Here is a 19523-nt window from a genome sequence, read left to right on the forward strand (position 1 = left end):
TCGACTGCAGTCCGTCTGTCTTTTTCTTTTTTTTTGTCCCATTAGATGTATGTTTTTGGGTTTATTTTTTAGCTGGGTGGGCGGGGGGGGGGGGACCTTTAAATCTCTTCCCTGTACGGGGGACTCGACCTTTTCCCTGTCGGGTCACCGCTGTCGTTGGGCCTAACATCGTGGAGCCGGCGGCCTCCAACCGGAACCAACCTGAGGGCTCCAGTCGTGGAGCCTGCGGACTCGCCATCGTGGTGCCGGACAACTTCGGAGCGCGGAGACCTGTGGTGGCGCGCAGCTGCTAACCGACTTTGGAGCTCGGAGGCTCCGGCCGCATGCCCTGTAGACGGTAACATCGGGAGCTCGCGGGTCCCTGGTGGGAGACCGATTTTCGTAGCTCCCGCAATGGCAACTTCTCCCGCCCGAATTCCGGGGTTTAAAACGACCCGGCACAGCCTAAACGGCCGCGGGACTTACCATCGCTTGCCGGGGGCTTTAACATCGGGAGCCCTGGTCGCCTCAACGCAGCAGTTGGACTACTGGACCGCGGGAGAAGAACAAAGAACAGGGAAGAGATAAGACTTTTGCCTTCCATCACAGTGAGGAGGTGTTTGGAGATTTACTGTGATGGATGTTTGTGTAAATTGTGTTAATTGTGTGTCTTGGTTTTTTTTTTGATGTTATGACTGCAGGAACGAAATTTTGTTCGAACCTTGTCTTTTTGAATGACAATAAATGGCATAGGGGCCAAGTGTCTATTGCTGCTAATTTTCAGCTCACCCAATATCCCATGTTGTACACTATCCTACATGTTTCCAAATCTTTTCTATGTACGTTTTCTCAAAAAAAAAATGCATGTACATCACAGTTCTCATTTGTATCCTATATATTCACTAATGACTTTTCACACTGTAAAACTTTCCTCCTTTGTTCCCTCCCTCAACCCCCCCTCCCCTCCCAACTTAAATTATTTGCTTCTAGCTCTGTGCGTCTATCCTTTTCCAAGATCATCAACTGATCACCAAAAAAGCATTAAAAAAAAGCTTTAGTCATGATGAGTATTGTTTAAGAGCTTGGGATGCATAATTTGGCTGCACCATTTCCAATGTTATGTGACTATCTTTCAAAAATTATTTAATTCGCTGCTAATGGCCCTGTCCCACATTGCGAGTTCATTCCAAGAGCTCTCCCGAGTTTAAAAAAAATCAAACTCGTGGTAAGCACAGAGAATGAACGTAGCGGGTACATCGGAGCTTGGGGACGTTTCTTAGCGCTAAGGCAGGTACTCGGGAAGACTCGCTAAAGGTACGCACGCGAAGACTCGTGAAGATTTTTCAACATGATGAAAAATGTCCACGAGAGTCCCGAGTATCGACGAGTGGCTATTACCGTAAATCTCCAAGTTCGAATCAGGGCAAACTCGGGAGAACTCTTGGAATGAACTCGTACCGTGGGACAGGGGTTTAAGATGGGACATCTTGAACAGGACATGGAAGTTTAACTACAATTCACCTATTACTAAAATATCAACAGGAGGATCGTTGAAATAAATGACATCTGTGCAGTCTTTCAATATCTATAATATTGCTGCTTGCATTAAAACATTTGTGCTGTAACTGTGAGCAAGTCACCATGCATTAACACCAGGTGCTGAGAAAGTGTCCCACAATTGCCTATTCAGTAATTAAAAACTAAAAATGTCATGACGAAAATATAGAAATTTTAGTTGGGTCAGTTAGAATTTCTTGACATTCCCGAACTGTTCAGTCTTCAACAGGGTTCCGAAACAATTGTACAAACATTTTTCAGATACTCCCTCGAAATGTTACCACAGAAAAAACTGATTAGAACCCCCAATCTCGGCATCAGCCACCATTCATCACGTTGATACAATTGCCATAATACATAGTAATTACAGTTTTCCAGCCAAAACGTTATGTGCCCTATGATACTGCAAAGCTGAACCACAGGAAGTATGTGCAAGTCCTTGATAAAGACTTATCTGCCAAATTATAACTAATCTGAGGTAATTACTAAATTAGAACAAACATTCGCTCCACTTCCCACTAATCAGGCACTAAGCAGCTATCCACTTTGCAGATGGAGGAGCTCAACTGCTGTCTCATTGAACAACAGAGCAACAATGGGCACCATAATAAAAGCTAATCTTTTACAGTTCTGAAGATCGCAAAAGAAGGACATGCAATTACCTCTCACATCCCTTTCAAAATACACAACAATAAAGTAACTTCAAAGCATAGAAACAGTCATCACACAAGAAGCAAGACACCTCTCGTGAATAGTAATGTGGCAACAACCAGACAATCTTTTAGTGAATTTGACAGGGATAAATACTGGTGAAGACACATGGGAAAACTATATTCTTCAATTTGTGCAAAATGATTAATAAAGTTGAAGAGTTTAACATCTCTTCCAAAATTGGGAATCCGCCAGTGGAGATGCCACACACATTGCATTGGAATATCAGAGAGCCCAATCTTCTGACTCATAGGTTAGAAAGCAGCCAACCAAGTCATAGCTGACGTGAAAAACAAAGTGATGCTATAATCGTCTTATGTGGAATTTAGGTAAAATATATTAGAGACAAATGAAGTAAGATAGTTTTGGCCAATAAGATAAATGAGAATTCAAAGAGATTCTACAAGTATAATAAGGCAGACTTGTAACTAGGGGTGGGAGATTGCAACCTTCACGTGGTCCACCCTGTTTCGACGAATGCAATCAACCAGGCATACACAATCAAATAAAACAAGTTGTCCTACATACGCCACACGCAAGAAGAAGAACTAGGGAGAGAACAGGGGCCCCTAGGGATCAATGAAAACTATGTATGGATTCAAAGGAGATAAGCAAGATGTTAAATTTCTCATCCGTATTTACTGTGGAGAAATTCATGGACATTAGGGAACTCGGGCTAGGAAATAGTGATGTCTTAAAGCGAGACCAGATTATAGAAGAGGTGCTGGAGGTTTTAATAAGCAGGAAAGGCATAGATAAGAAAAAAACATATTTCTCCCAGCATGGGGAGTCTAAAAGAAGAAAGCACAGGTTTAATGTGGGAGAGAATTTAAAAAGGAAGCCAGGAGGGCAAGTTTATCCACAGAGAACCAAACTCCTTTCCATTGACTCAATTTACAGCTCATACTGCCTCAGCAAGGCCACCAGCATAAACAGGGACAAGTCTCATTGCTCTCCCATCAGGCAAGAGGAATAGAAGTGTGAAGATTCAGGGATAGTTTCTTCCTAGCAGTTATCAAGCAAATGAACCATCCTACCAATAATTAGTGAGCAGTCCTGAGCTACTCTTTACCTCATTGAAGACACGGACTATCTTTAATCAGACTTTACTAGACTTTATTTTGCACTTAGTATTATTCATTTTATCATGCATCTGTACATTATGGATGGCTCGATTGTAATCATGTATTGTCTTTCTGCTGCCTGATTAGCATGCAACAAACGTTTTTCACTGTACCTCGGTACACGTGACAATAAACTAAACTCAACTAAACTAGAGTAGGTGTGCACATGGAATGAGCTGCCAGAGGAAGTGGTAAAGGCAGATTCATTTGAGATATTTAAAAAGCTACTTAGACAGTTATATGGATATGAAAGATTTGGAGGAATCTGGACCAGAACTTGGTTAGGCCATTTGATCGGCATGGATGAGTTGGCCAATGGGTCTGTTTCTGTGCTGCATAGCTCTATGGGTCTGTGACTATGTACAGCATTACTTTCATAGAATTTTCTTTTTCATGCAATATTTGCATGATAGCTATAACAGCAGTAAAAATAGCTTTACACTACATACTTGACTATATCCTTCATTCTGCATAATGTTCAGCCCTTCAGGTACTAATTAATGACACAAATTGCTGTTATCTTACATATACACATGTCTGGTCAACGTTGAAACTTGCTGTTAAAAGGAATAATAAATTTCCCATCCTATGAGGCAGCATTGTGGTGCAGCAGTAGGCTTGCTTCCTTACGGCGCCAGAGACCCGGGTTCGATCCTGTCTACAGGTACTTGTCTGTACTGAGTTTGTACCTTCTCCCCGTGACCTCCGTAGGTTTTCTCCAGGGATCTCCAAGTTTCCTCCCACACTCCAAAGATGTACAGGGTTGCAGGTTAATTGGGTTGGTAAAATTATAAACTGTCCCAAAGTGTGTGTAGTGTAGTGTTAATGTGCGGGGGTCACTGGTTGGTGTGGACTCCGTGGGCCGAACGGCCTGCTTCCACACTGCATCTCTAAACTAAACTAAACACTACCCCCCCAAAACAAATGTACAATACAAAAGTAAAGTTAAGTGCCAAACCTCATCATCAGAATAGGAGTATGCTGATGCCACAACTCCCCACATCTTGCTGGCAACATTTGCTGCTTGTTTCATACCAGATTTAAGTACATCTATCTTGGGTCCTGAGAGAAGATTGTCAAGCTTAAATCCAGAAATTGTAGTGACCATGGATCCTAAGGAGCCATGCTGACTGTTCCTCACTAAGGCAGTTAATGAAGCTGAACGCATCTTCTGTGAAATGGCCTTAGGCACTTTAGGTTGTCCAGCAAATGTTTTTGATCTGGACACTGTTACAGACATTGATTGTACATCTTCCGGCGGAACAGGACTAGATGGAAGACTTGACCTTCTTTCCGGTGCATGACAGTGTATGTCGTCACTGCAGTCTGAGGACTTCTCTTCATTCTCTGCCTTGTGCAGTTCCATACTGGCTGATTTTCCCCCAAGAGGGCTCTTAAGATTCATATACATTTCAATCTCATCCGCAAGTTTTCGAGACACAACAGTAGGCACATTCTTTTCACCACTAGAAGGGATTCTCTTCTCAGTCTCCAAGGCCATCAATGACAATGGGTCAAAACCTATCTTAACATCTTCTCTTTCCACAGGTTTAACTGGAGGACACACAGTTGTTCCTTTGTGCACAGAATCTTCAACTTCATGCTCTTCATCAATCGGAAGAAAAGCATTTGGCTCAATGTCTAGGTCAATAGTGTGTTTATCTGATGTTTTCATTTTTCTTAAGTCCATACCTTCCGAAATACCCATGAATTTATCAAAGGTAATTGTGCATTCATCTTGACACTTTCCTGTTTGGTTTGTTGAGTGATCCAAGATTGGATGGGTCTTAATGACTGAATCTGCTTCTTTTGCACTGCACAAAGCAGCAGCTAGGATCTTGGCATCGGCACCCATCATCTCTGCTATTCCATTAGGATCAGTGTCAAGGCTTGCCGTTTTAAGTAACATATTAGACCGCGTATCAGAACTGAAGCTGCAGCTCCTTTCTGCCCAATGTTTTTGTCGTTGCTGACTTTTTTCACTGTTTTTCCGGTGCATTCGAGTACTGGTGTCACCAACACCATCTTGACAATTATCATTTTTTACAATCAGCAAATTTTCCGCATTACCTACGTTAAACAGAAAGTAAAGAATTAATTTTGACAAGTGCATGATTTACTGTTACTTTCTATCAGCTTTTTTTTTTAAATGAGTGTGGATTTTGAGGGAAATCTTCAATCTAACCAAGAATTCTCAAATCCTACTCAAGTCCCACCCGCCCATTTTGGTCCATATCCCTCCAAACCTTTCCTATTCACGTGTTTTCTGAATGTCTTTAAAATGCTGTTATAATACCTGCTTCAACTACCTCATCTGGCAGCTCATTCCATATACCCACCACCCTTAAGTGAGCAATCCCTATTTTAAAACGAGCAGCCCATAGTTCTAGATTCCCCAACAAGGAAACATTTTCTTCATATCCACACCTTTAAGTTTGTACGTTTACTTATATGCTTATCAAAGTGAATAGAAAACCAAATCATCCAATATTTCATAAGACAACCCACATTCCAGATTTTAGTCCACTAAACCTTCTCTGAACTACTTTAAATTCATTTACATCCTTTCTTAAAGTAGGGAGCTAATACTGTTACATGGTGCTCCACATGGTCTCAAGAATGCCCATGTAGCTGAAGTATAGTTTCCCATGTAGAAATTACATTTGATCCCACTTGTCCCATCCCTCCTCCCTTTTCCTGATCAGGACTTAAATTTCTCTCATCATCTAACCTTCCTTTCTCCCACCCGCCTTGCCGTTCACTCTAACAGGTACAAGCACACACTGAACTCTTGTCATCACACCTTTATAAGTATCCCACTTTCTGGAGATTCCTTCGTCCATAAACAACTAGCTCTAATTTAGCAGGTTCCTGTCTAATACCTTGGGCAAGACACTTCACCCACCTTTGCCTGTGTGTGAATGTGTGTGAATGTGTGTGAGTGATTGGTGGTGGTCGGAGGGGCCGTAGGCGCAGATTGGCAGCCACGCTTCCGTCAGTCTGCCCCAGGGCAGCTGTGGCCACAGAAGTAGCTTACCACCACCGAGTGTGACTGAGGAGTGAATGAATAATGCGATGTAAGGCGCCTTGAGTGTTAGAAAGGCGCTATATAAATCCCATCCATTATTATTATTATTATTAATACAGTAAATCCTCGTTATAACAGACGTGGGGGGCGGGGGGGGGGGCATCCTTGGAGAACATGGATAGGTGACATTTCGGGTCGAGACGCTTCCCATGGTTTCCCAAATTTTGTATTCAATTCCTTCAGCAATAAACATGTTGTTTTTTTTCACAATTACTTACTTATTTGCCTTTTGTAAATCCTATACTAGGACACCCAATCCTGCATTATCTCACAATGCTTATCATTTTTCATGCCAAATGGAAATGTACACTTTTCTTTTTGTATTTTAGGAACTATAAATAGGGATAGTCATTCGTCCCCTTGAGCCTGCTTTGCCTTTCAACAAGATCATGACTGATTCCATAGTCCTCATGTCCACTTTCCCGCCCTTATCCTCCATAACTCCCGATTCCCTCACCAATCAAAAATCCATATATTTATCTCAGCCTTGAATATATTTTAAGGATTCAACCTCCATAGCTTTCTCAAACAAGGAACCCAAGGAACCAACTCCGTGAGGAGAAACTTTTCCTTATCTCAGTGTTAAATGACAGTATGTAATTTGTTCCGGGTCTGTCCTATGTATGGAAATATCCTCCCAGCTTTTTGCCTCTTAAAGAACCTTGTGCTTTGACAAGACCGCCTTGCACTTTTCTAACCTTCATTGAGTACAAGCTCAACCTGTTCAACCTTCTCTCCTAAAACAACCTTTCAGTTTGCAGAATCATGCAGGTAAACTTTTTCTGAGATGCGACCAATATTCATGCATCCTTCCTTAAATAAGGGCACTAAAACTACACAATTGTCGAGATATGGTCTCACTCATGCGTTGTGCAGCAATACAATACTTTTGTATTCCAATCTCCAAAGCCACATCTTTTAGGTACATTGTGGCATGATTTGTTTTTTGGCCTTCTTTTCCCAGCCTTTCTCTTTTTCCGTCCTTAAGTTCCATTTTTGTTTCCCTCTCCTCTAAAGGTCTGCTCAGGTCTAATCTCCCTCCCAGTTTTAACCCCACCCAAACAGCACCAGCAAATGTCCACAGGATGATACCAAATTCAGGTCATATCTGCATGAGACCCATCCAGCTCATACAGATCCCACCTTCCTCAGAAATGGTCCCAATGCACCAGGAATCTCTGCCACCTTTTTACACAATTTCTTTGAGCACACGTTCTATCTATCCTTCACTAGCAAAATGTTTGCCTACTCGCTTAACCTATCTATATCCTTCTGTAGCACCTTACAAACTTTTTACAACTTTCTTTTGTGTCTATTTTTGTTGCATCAGTAAACAGAGCAGCCATATTCTGTTGCCTCCATCCAAACTATTTGTACAACCATAAATTGAGGCCCCAGTCCTTCTTCCTGTGTTACATATTGCAAAGAGAAAACATTTATGCCTTCTCAGTTTACCTGAAAGAAACTGGTTAACTATAAACATAACTATTCATTATATATATATATTTTTAAGCACAAGACACAAAGAATGTTGACAAGGGCAAGGCCGTACATGTTGTCTGTCTGGACTTCAGCAAGGCCTTTAATAAAGGTTCCACATAATTGCTGCCCTGGAAGGTTAGATCTCATGGGATCCAGGGACAGCCGACCGAATAGATAGAGAGTTGGCTTCATGGAAGTAAGCAGAGGATGGTGTTTTTCAGACTGGAGGACGGTGATTAGTGCCATATCTCATGGGTCAGTGCTGGGCCCATTACTGTTTGTTGTTTATATCAACAATTTAGATGAGAATGTACAAGGCATGGTAACTAAGTTTGCTGAACTTTCTTTTTGTTTATTATTTTGTTTACAGAGTTTATATATTTAGTTGTGCTGCTGCAAGTAAGAATTTCATTGTTCTAATTGGGACATATGACAATAAAACACTAAAGATTTAATAGGAACCATGGGGTAACTTTTTCACACAAGGGCAGATGGGGCACTTGGACAAGTGGGGCCGAAGGGCATGTTTCCGTGCTGTATGATGATGTTTTTATGATTAGATTGGGTTCAAATCAGTGATTTTGTTTTGTTTTATTTACAGGAATCATTGAATTGTCACGGATTTAGCAAAGATTGATTTTCTTGAAGATTTTCCCGAGGCATGCTGGCCGTTTTCAATGCGCAAACTATTGTCGAGCCATAGAGTCATCGATCTAGACAGTATGGAAACAGCTCAACTCATCCATGCCGACTCATGTGCCAAACAGAACTAGTCCCATTTGTCTTTGCCTGTCCCATATCCCTCAAAACCATTCATGTGAGAAAGGATGTCAAAGGATGCAAAGGGATGTAGATTAGCTACCGAAATAGGCGGAGAATGGCAGATGAAATTTAATCCGTTTGAGTGTGAAGTCTTGCACTATTGAAGATTGAATGCTGGGAGTGGTGGCGGAGGCAGATAAGTTAGCGACATTTAAGACGTTTGTAGTTAAGCACGTGGATAGAGAGGGAATGGGTGGGGCTGTGGATCATGTTCATGCAGAGGAGGTTAGTTTAATGGCATCATGTTCAGCACAGACACCGGGCCAAAGGGCCTGTTCCTGTGCTGCACTGTTCTATGAATCTATCTCATTTATAATTTATCACCCATATTCTAAAAGCAGATAGAAATTTTCAAAACAAATACACTGAATAGAATTCAACTTCAAGTTCACATTTATTGTCACATGCACCTATTGGTACAGTGAAATTTGAGTTACCATATAGCCATACGAATGAAAAAAGAACACACGATAGAATTTATCCCGCACAACGGAATTAACGTTTCCCACTGACGGAAGGCAACAAAGTTCAGACATCCTCCTCTTTGTTGTTCACCCGTGTCATTCATTCCAAAATACAAGATATAATTTTAAAACGTATGTGATAATAAAGCAGAATGCAATTCAATAAATTACAAACTACTGATGAAATAAAAATTACTTACCGCTGTTTCCATTGTTGCCAACATGAGGACATTGCAGCTTCACAATGCTGCTACTTGAGTGTAGTCTTTCTGGGGAGTTGAGATTCTTAATTTCTTTACTCATTGCTGATGCCTCGCCAATGCCATCTGTGCTTTCTATCAATAAGGTGTAAAGAAAATTAATGTGGTATTTGTTTCAGATTCACGAGATTTAAAGCTCAATAATCAAATTTGCATAGAAAAGTGATAATGAATGGTGAAGAAAAATCTAAAAAACATCCAAAGCTTTTCACGTCTTTTCTAACATTAACCCTTCCACTTTACAACTTAGTCAACATTAACCCCGACCTCACTCATTGCAGATATTCCCTTTATTCTTTTCGCCCCTCCTCCAACTTCGCAACTTGTTTTCTCTGAAGAAGGGTCCCAAGCTGAAACTTTTCCTATCCATTTCCTTTGCAGATGCTGTCTGACCACTAGAGTTATTCTAGCACTTTTATTTTGCTCAAGATTCCGGCATCTGCAGTTCCTGTGTCTCTCTAGTTCTCTTTTTCACAATTTTGATGAAGAGTGTTCTATTTAAAATGAAAAGCCAGTTTCTCTTTCCATGGATGTTTCCTGAGCTGCTGAGTGTTTTTATTTTTACTGTAACTTGTTTTCCAAACCATGGAAGGACATCTAACAGAATGATGAACTTCCAGGTAGATTCTGCATATCCTGGAAACCCCTTCAACAGCAAAAATAATTGTCTCAGAATCAGAATCAGATTTTATTCGCCAAGTATGTTTTGCAACATACGATGAATTTCACTGGCCAGGTCAGTCATACAATTAAAAACAACACTCAAAAACACATTTTAACATAAACATCCACCACAGTGACTCCTACACATTCCTCACTGTGATGGAAGGCGAAATAAAGATCAAGTCCTTCTTTTTGTTCTTTCTCGGTTGGGGGCCTCGAGCCCTCCGTTGACGGGACGGTCTTGACTCGCGTAGCCGGCGGCGTTCGGGCCTTGCGCGTCGAGGCGTTCAGCTCCTGCATCGGGGGGTTGTCAGCTCTCCCGCGCCGAGCGATCCAACCTCGCGTCGGGGCTGGTCGAACCTTCTGCGGCATTGGAGCTTCCCGACTAGCCTCTCCCAAGACTGCGAGCTCTTGATGGTAAAGTCCGCAGGCCACGGTGGGAGTGATCCCAGGCAAGGGATCCGCTCCGATGTTAAGTCCACGCCACGCGGTGGGGCGCACGACAGTCCGGAGGTCTCCAGCTCCAGCGATGGTAGGCCGCAGAGCCCGGAGAATGTGATCCGAAAATTGATCACATCTCCGGCAAGGTAGGAACTTGAAAAAAAGTTTTCCCCAATCCCCTCCCCCCACATAAAACAAACCAAAGTACATTAAAACAAACTTTTAACAAACGCTAAAAATAACAAAAAGATGAAAAAACGAACACTGCCGGCAGGGCTGCCATCTCCCCGGCGCCCCTGGTGGTCACACTCAAAATCCCAATATCTCTTTGAAATGCATATGTTTTTTGCAATATTCTAACATGAACAAAATCAGGATACTCAGGTCTGTACAAACTTGACCATCATTTTCAGATATAAACTACATATCTAAGAATTTGTCACAACAAACACTCATGCATTATTGTTTAAAGAATCTTTGTAATATCTTTTAGTGATGGGACTTTGCTCAAATTGAACACGAGCTACTGCAGGAATCACTTGTCACCTCTCTGTATGTTTTTACCTTACAAAAGGCAAATACTTAGCATGTGATTCCAGCTTATCGCAGCATGGCAATGTGCAAAACAGTTGATTAAAGTGAGCATTAATGTATTAATCAGGCGGCTAAAATAAAACACTTTTAAATTTCAAGGTCATTCCCATCATATTCACCTTGTTGCTCTGCTATTGTACCAATTTCTACTAGTGTATCTTCATGGAGTTCAATGCCATCACGCCGAAGTTCATCTTTGGATCCATAACCTTGGTCTGATTGAGCACCTGTAAAGCAGTGACACATAATTTGAACACAAATGCCTCCTAATATGTGAGCCATCCCAGTACCAAAATAAAACATTCCATCAACGCACTTGAAATTGAATATATTATAGACCAGGTATATACATGAGTTTTCCCTTGTGACACTCCTAAGATAATTGCATTTTAACATTAGCTTATTGGAGTTGTTTAATATAAAATATTACCATATTATAAAACACTGGTTAGGCTGCACTTCAAGTTATATAGCACGGAAACAAGCCCTTCGGGTCAACTTGCCCATGCCAACCAAGATGTCCCACCAACACTAATCCTACCTACCCGTGTTTGGCCCATATCCCTCTCAACCTTCCCCATCCATGTACCTGTCCAAATGTCTTTTTAAATGTTATAGTACCTGCCTCAACTATCTGCTCTTGCAGCTCATTCCATATGCCCACCATTCCCTGTGTGAACATGTTGCCCCCAAGGTTCCTATTAAATCTTTTCGCTCTCACCTTAAACCGATGTCCTCTGGTTCTTGAGTTACCTAACCAGTGTAAAAGATGTGCGGCATTCACCCTATCTATTCCCCTCATGAATTTATAAACTTTATAAGATCACCCCTTAGTCTCCTGCTCTCCAAGGACTACAGGCTTAGCTTCCCCAGTATCTCCCGATAGCTCAGGACCTCAAGTCCTGGCAACATCCTCGTAAATCTTATCTGCACTGTTTTCCAGCTTAATTACATCTTTCCAATAGCAGGGTGACCACAACTCAATACAATACAACAAATGAGGCCTCACCAACGTCTTGTACAACTGAAACATAACATCTCAACGTCTATACTCAATCCCGACTGATAAAAGCCAATATACTGAAAGCCTTTTTGATCACTCTATCTACCTGTGACATCATGTTCAGGGAACTGTATGCCTGCACTTCTACATCCCTCTGATCTACAACATTCCCTGGAGCCCTGCCATTGGCTGTGAAGGCCCTGCCCTGCTTTGATTTCCCAAAATGCAACACCTCACACTCATCTGCATTAAATTCCATTAATTATTGCTGCAATTTTTGCCATCTTGCTGCAATTTTTGATAACCATCTTCACTCTCCATGATACAAATTTATTAATCATGTATTCTACATTCGTGCCCAAATCATCATTGATATAAATCTCAAAAAGAAATGGGCCCAGCACCAATCCCATAGGCACTGTTATTCACTGGCTCCAGTCCAAAAAACAACCTTCCATCATCACCCTCTGCTTCCTTCCATGAAGCCAATTTGCTATCCAGTCAGCTAGCTCTCCTCAGATACCATGCGACCTAAGCTTCCAGATCAGCCTACCATGCAAAACTTTATTAAATGCCTTCCTGAAGTCCAAATAGACAATATCTACAGCTTTGCCCTCATCAAACGTTTTGGTTACTTCTTCAAAAATCTCAAATACATTTGACGCAGTATCTCACGTACAAAACCATGCTGATTATCGTTAATCAGCCCCAATCTATCCAAATGAACATGTATACTATCCAGTAACTTGCCCACCACAGATGTTAGGCTTTTCCTTGCTGCCTTTCTGAAATAGAGGCAGAACATTGGTCCTCCAGTCTTCCAACACCTTGCTCATGTCTAATGATGATTCTTATATCCCATCCAGGGTACCTGCAATTTCGTCTCTAGCTTCCCAGTGTCCTCAGATATATCAATAGGCAATGGACAATAGGTACACGAGTAGGCCATTCGGCCCTGCGAGCCGGCATCGCCGTTCACTGTGATCATGGCTGATCATCCACATTCAGTACCCTATTCCTGCCTTCTCACCATATCCCCTGACTCCGCTATCTTTAAGATCTCTATCTAGCTCTCTTTTGAAATCATCCAGAGAATTCGTAACTCTCTGTGTAAAAAAGTTTTTCCTCATCTCCATTCTAAATGGCCTACCTCTTATTCTTAAATTTCATCAGGCCCAGGAGATTTATCTACCTTCGTACTCCTTAGGACATCCAGCACCTCCTTGACCCTAATACAGACAAGAAAACAAATGGATGACCTGTTCAAAATCTATTAGATGATGAGGACATGGATACAGTGGGCAGAAGGGCCTGTATCTGTGCTGAATGATTCCTATAAATCAGGGGTTGGCAACCTACGGCCCCCGGGTCGAATGCGACCCGGAAACCTGAAATCATCCGGCCCACAGTCGGATTTTTTGTCCCGTAATCATCCGGCCCGCCGAGTGCCCCGAGTGTGGCCGGGCACCCCTGCGAGCCGAGCTCTGGCTGTACTGCATCCTGCGCAAAGCCACCGGCACGGCCGTGCACCTTCTGTGAACACGTGATTTGATGCCTGCCATCCGGGGCAGGATGGGGGTGGGGTCATGTGCACACTTGATAGATGTGGCCCACCATCCGCTCATAGACATGCGTCCTACCCCTATACAGAACAAGGTTGCCGACCCCAGCTATAAATACACTGCAAAGCCAGTTCGTGCAGTTTTTTTGCATTTGCACAAAGCCATTAAACATAATTTTTCTTTAAACCAAGTCCAAATATGTTGAATAAAAATCCAACCAGCACAGTCGGAGAATAAAATAACTGAATATTTAACTTGCATTAAGACCATAAGAAATTAGAAAGTCATGCAGCCACTGGAGCCTGCTTCATATTCCAATATCATGGCCAATCAGAATTTCTTAACTACACTTCCCTACTTATTCCCTATAAGCATAGACATTCTGCTTTGAACAGTGTAGGAAGGAACTGCAGATGCCGATTTTAAACCATACACCATTTTAAAATTTAAACCAAAATAGATCTATCTTGAACACTAACATGCTGTCTTAAGCAGGTCACATGGTTACCCCTTTCCCACACAAACACTACCAATATCTTGCCTCTCCTACACAAAAACTATTCCCTCTTCCAATACGGATTCCCTGGATGGCAGGACTGTCATATGCTGAGAGATAGCGGAGCTCTTAAAGATAGCGGAGTCAGGGGATATGAGGAGAAGGCAGTACTGGTGTACTGATTGGGAATGATCAGCCATTATCACATTGAATGGCACTGCTGGCTCGAAGGGCCGAATGGCCTACTCCTGCACCTATTGTCTATTATCAGGACCTTTGTTCAAACCGATCCATTTTCTCCAGTGATGCTGCCTGACCTGCTGAGTTGCTCCAGCATTTTGTGTCTATCTTTGGTTTAAGCCAACATCTGCAGTTCCTTTTTATTCCAGGTTTCATGATAGTTATGAATAAAGATGTCAGGACTTTGGTGAAGGTATTGAATTGGCATTTGTATATTGAAGGTTGTTGGCTTGAAGAGTTTTAGCCGTACAATGGCTGCCTCGCCAACAGTCTTCTCATCTCTTTCTTTCTTTGTTGTATTTTAGTCTGCAGTTAAATGGTGTTTTTGTGTATCTTTAGTTTTGTATTGTGTGGGGGGTGGAAATTTTTTTTTTTCTCTTTCCTCGATGGAGATGTGACTTTTTCCTTAACGTATCTCCGTCTGCACTGCTACCTAACATCGTGGAGCTGGCGGCCTCTTGCTGGGAATCGACCTTGGGAGCTCCAAGATTTTGGGAGCCTGCAGATTTAACATCTCAGAGCTGGCGATCCCTTTGCCAGGGATTGACCTCGGTAGCTCCAACCGCAGGAGCCTGCAGTCTTTAACATCATGGAGCTCGTGGTCCATGGTTAGGGGCCGGCTTCAGGAACTCCAAGCCGCAGAAACTTCGTTCGCCCCAATCACGGGCGCTTCAATCACCCCGACGTGGGAGCTTCAATCGCCCCGACTGCAGATGGTTCAACTCCCCCAACCTCGGGAGAAAAAGGAGGAAAGCAGATATTGCCTTCCATCACAGCGAAGAATGTAGAGGAGCCGCTGTGATGGATGTTTATGTTAAATTTTTATGTGGTTGCGTGTTTTGTTGCTTTTTTGGTATGACTGTATAGCAAATCAAATTCCTCATATGATTTACTTACTTGTTTTGTTTTCATACTTGGCTAATAAAATCAATTATAATTACAATTGAGTTAAAGCAGACTACAGCATGATTAGGCAGGAACAAGGGAGAGAAAATTGAACACAGATTAAGATTGAGAGTTTTTATTAGGCAAATCCACATCTGACATGTGGGAGTCGTTTAAAGGCCAGTTGATCAGAGTTAAGCATGTTCCAGCAAGGAGAGGGGTAATGATGGAAAGGAAAGGGAACCTTGAATGACCAATGGTCAAAAAGAATAAGGAAGCAGGTGTAATGTTTAGAAAGACGAAAGCAGACAGTGCCTATGTGAAGTACACAGCAAGTTAGAATGAACTCAAGAGACTATGAAATGTCATTGGCAAGTTGGATTCAAGAAAATGCCAATGCTTTTTATATGTATATTAAAAACAAGAGGGTAACCAAGGAGAAGATAGGATCGCTCAAGAAACAAAACGGAGGGAATTCATACTTGGAGTTAGGGGATGGATGTGAGGCAGTGAACGAGCACTTTGCAAATGTTTTCAACAAGGGGGACATGGAGGACACTGAAATTAGTATCGGGAATACTAATATGTTAGGGCTCTGAGAACAAGAAGAACCTGAAAAGCTATCCCTGGTTATTGACAGACATTAAGCTGTAAAATGAATCATTTTCAAATGCTCAGCCATTCAGTAACATTTACCTCATAATTAACACAAGGATAGTCAGACCATACATTTGTTTTTACCCAGTGGAAAATCTCAGTGATTTACATTTCGTTCCTTAAGCGAGTTCGGTATTTCAACTGCGCAATCCCAGGTCATAGGTTATTCGTGTTAAACATTCTCGCCGGCTAAGCTGCTGTGTGTATACAGACCTGCGTTTCATCTGTATTTTCCAATTTTGCTTCTTCGAGATAAGATAATACTGCTTTCAAAACTATTAACTAGGTGTATTTATGGTTCATTTTGTTGGTTTCAGTACTTTGTGCTTCGGTGTTTTATTGGTTTATGCTTCGGAGCGTATAACTGTAATACCAGTGTCTCAAACTAACTGCTATGTTCAGTAGACATGATATTGCTTTAAGCTTGGGAATTTGCAAACATGTTACAAGCTAACAAGAATAAAAACAGAAAAAGCTGGAATACAGGTCAGGAAGATGCTGCTGACCTGTTTTATATGTTCAGCATGTTTCATTTCAACGACAGCGAAGCATCACTCCCTGACGAGCTCAATGCATTCTACACACGGTTCGATAGAGAGAACACTGATGTGCCTTCCCGAGCCACCATACGCCCTGACGGTATAGTCACAGTCTCAGAGGCCGACTTCAGGGGGGTGAACCCTCGGAAAGCGCCTGGACCTGATGGTATACCTGGTTGAGTTCTCAAGACCTGTGCAGACCAACTGGCGGGAGTTTTTGCGGACATTTTCAATCTCTCACTTCTGAGGTCTGAGGTTCCCACCTGCTTTAAGAGAGCATCAATAATACCGGTGCCCAAGAAGAGTAAGGTGACATGCCTCAATGACTATCGACCAGTGGCACTAACTGGTGATGAAGTGCTTTGAGAGGCTGGTTTTGGTGCACATCAACTCCGACCTCGACAAGAACCTCGACCCACTACAGTTCGCTTACCGTCACAACAGGTCAACGGAGGATGCAATTTCACTGGCTCTCCACTCCGCATTGGACCACTTGGACAATAAAAACACTTATGTTCGGCTGTTGTTTATCGACTACAGATCGTCGTTTAATACCATCATCCCTTCCAAGCTGGATTGTGGACTTTGGTAGGGGAAGGATGAGTACCCACAATCCTGTTCACATCAATGGGATGTTGGTGCAGAGGGTAAAAAACTTCAAATTCCTGGGTGTGCATATTTCCGAAGATCTTTCCTGGACCCAGCACACCGTTGCAATTATAAAGAAGGCACGTCAGCAACTCTACTTCCTTAGAAGATTACAGAGATTCGGCATGTCGAAGAGGATTCTCCTAAACGTTTACAGGTGCGTGGTAGACAACATTCCGACTGGTTGCATCGAGGCCTAGCTCGGCAACTTGAAAGTTGTGACCACTGCCCAGTCCATCTTTGACCTCCCCAACGTCGAAGGAATCTATCGTAGTCGCTGCCTCAAAAAGGCAGCCAAAATCATCAAGGACCCACATCATCCTGGCCACACACTCACTTCACCATTGCCATCAGTAAGAAGGTACAGGAGCCTGAAAACTGCAATGTCCAGGTTCAGGAACAGCTCTGAATAAGCTCTGAGCTCTGAACTGCAAAATACTATATTATTATTGCACTACATTTGTTATTTATTGAACTTTTTTTTTCTCTCTCTCTTTCCCCATTATGTACTATATTTACATATTCACATATTTTGTTGTGCTGCAGCAAGTGCAATTTCATTGTCCCATCTGGGATATATGACAATAAAATACTCTTGACTTGAAATGTGTCTTCACCTGGTAATTAAACTAGCAGAGACATTTTCCATTGAAGAACATTAATGAATGGTACAATATTTGTGAAGATATTACACCAACCAGCTCCTGCCCTGCTGGTTCCACATGTCTGTCACCCCTATAGTGCTTTAGACATAGTAACATCCCAGATCCGCATTACACTTTTATTATTCAAACGATCAAGGTAGAAAGCCGCTTCAGAAACTTGGAAATTATACCTCAGCTGTCAATTTTTCAAAACCTAGGATTAGCTGCTTAAAAAAATACACTAAATACATTAATTAATTTTGGTTACCTGAGATCAGTGAAACTGTAGGATTTGAAGAGCTTGTCTTTTTAAAGGTTTGACGAAATTGTGCGACACCTCGAACCACATTCCGTACTTTTGTCCATAAAAAGGAACCACTGCGGTTACTGCTGGGCCAAGGACTCTCCAAAACAGCCTGCAATGAATTCCATCAACAGCACTTAGGAAGTGAATATTTTTATTATTTTACCCTTTTTTCCCCATCATACTATTTTATTTTTTCTGCTTAACATGTGCTCAACTCGACAATCAGACAGTCAAGAATGGTCTCGACGCAAAACATCACCCAATCCTTCTCTCCAGAGATGCTGCCTGTCCCGCTGAGTTACTCCAGCTTTTTGTGTCTATCTTCGGTTTAAACCAGCATCTGCAGTTACTTCCTACACAGTCAAGTAAACAGATTTTTACCTTTAATGTATTCATTTTTCTGCCAGCATATCTATAACCAGCATTTAGCTTTGGACTGTTAGTCAATGAATTTGGATTATACTCCAATACATTTAACCAGTATACCCACAGCATATGCCACAGCTAAATTACCATTCTACCAATAATACAATCTCACAAGCACTGCGGCATTTGAACATGGAAATTACTAATCTGAAGCCAATTCAAACATAGGTGCTGCCACCACACAGTCCTCTCACACATTACCACTTGTCGTGTAACTAATCTGAAAAGCCAACATTAAAATCACTCGAGGCTCACGAAAATGTAACTCAGTTTAACGTGCATCCAGAATTTGATCGCAAACATGGCCATACACAAATATAAACATAACTAACCCATTTTCTAACTGCCAAATATATGAGGCACTTCAAACTACTTCTATCACTACAAGTAAAAACTGAACAGCTAGGGGAGTTCAGTGGATCAGGCAGAATCTGTGAAGGGAATGGATGGTCAGCATTTTGGATTAGGTCCCTTCTTCAGCTGAATGTCAATTCCCTCCAGGGATGCTGCCTGATCCACTGAGTTCCTCCAGCATTCAGTTTATTTCCCAAGATTCTAGCAGTTTGGACTACTATCGCTCTCCTGTGGGTACCCATCTTTTTACACACTTTTGTCAACCTTTACTCCAATCAAGAATCAGCACAATGCATGAAACATATTAAAAAGATGTACTGTCTAACCTATCGTCCAAAAACTCATTTAAAATATCGTTGATTATTGCACGAAATAGAGAAATCACACATCCGTGGAGCACAACCTCCAAATATTTCATTAGAATGTGGGATTAATCTCCGGATCTGGATGTAGTACGCTGAAAAACTAGAGCATCACTCAGCACTATGATGGTGGTGGACGTGCTAGTCGAGACGGAGATGCTTTTGGAGTGCTTCTTTGTATGTGTGGATGTTTTGGAGATCTCTGATGCTGGCTG

At 42.0% G+C, this 19523-nt stretch overlaps 1 protein-coding gene across 1 annotated transcript in view; it reads right to left on the reverse strand.

The window, feature by feature from the left end:
• Window positions 1-19523, reverse strand: part of dennd4c (DENN domain containing 4C) — a 135272-nt gene that overhangs the window by 37243 nt on the left and 78506 nt on the right. Inside the window, exons 19-22 of the mRNA XM_033017846.1 lie at window positions 18128-18275; window positions 11305-11412; window positions 9428-9562; window positions 4330-5441 (exon numbers count right to left, since the gene is read on the reverse strand). Of these exons, the coding sequence (XP_032873737.1) occupies window positions 4330-5441; window positions 9428-9562; window positions 11305-11412; window positions 18128-18275 (1503 nt within the window). The remainder of the gene's footprint in view (window positions 1-4329; window positions 5442-9427; window positions 9563-11304; window positions 11413-18127; window positions 18276-19523) is intronic.

This window comes from Amblyraja radiata, chromosome 3, assembly GCF_010909765.2.
Source record: "Amblyraja radiata isolate CabotCenter1 chromosome 3, sAmbRad1.1.pri, whole genome shotgun sequence".
In the NCBI taxonomy this organism is placed as follows: Eukaryota; Metazoa; Chordata; class Chondrichthyes; order Rajiformes; family Rajidae; genus Amblyraja; species Amblyraja radiata.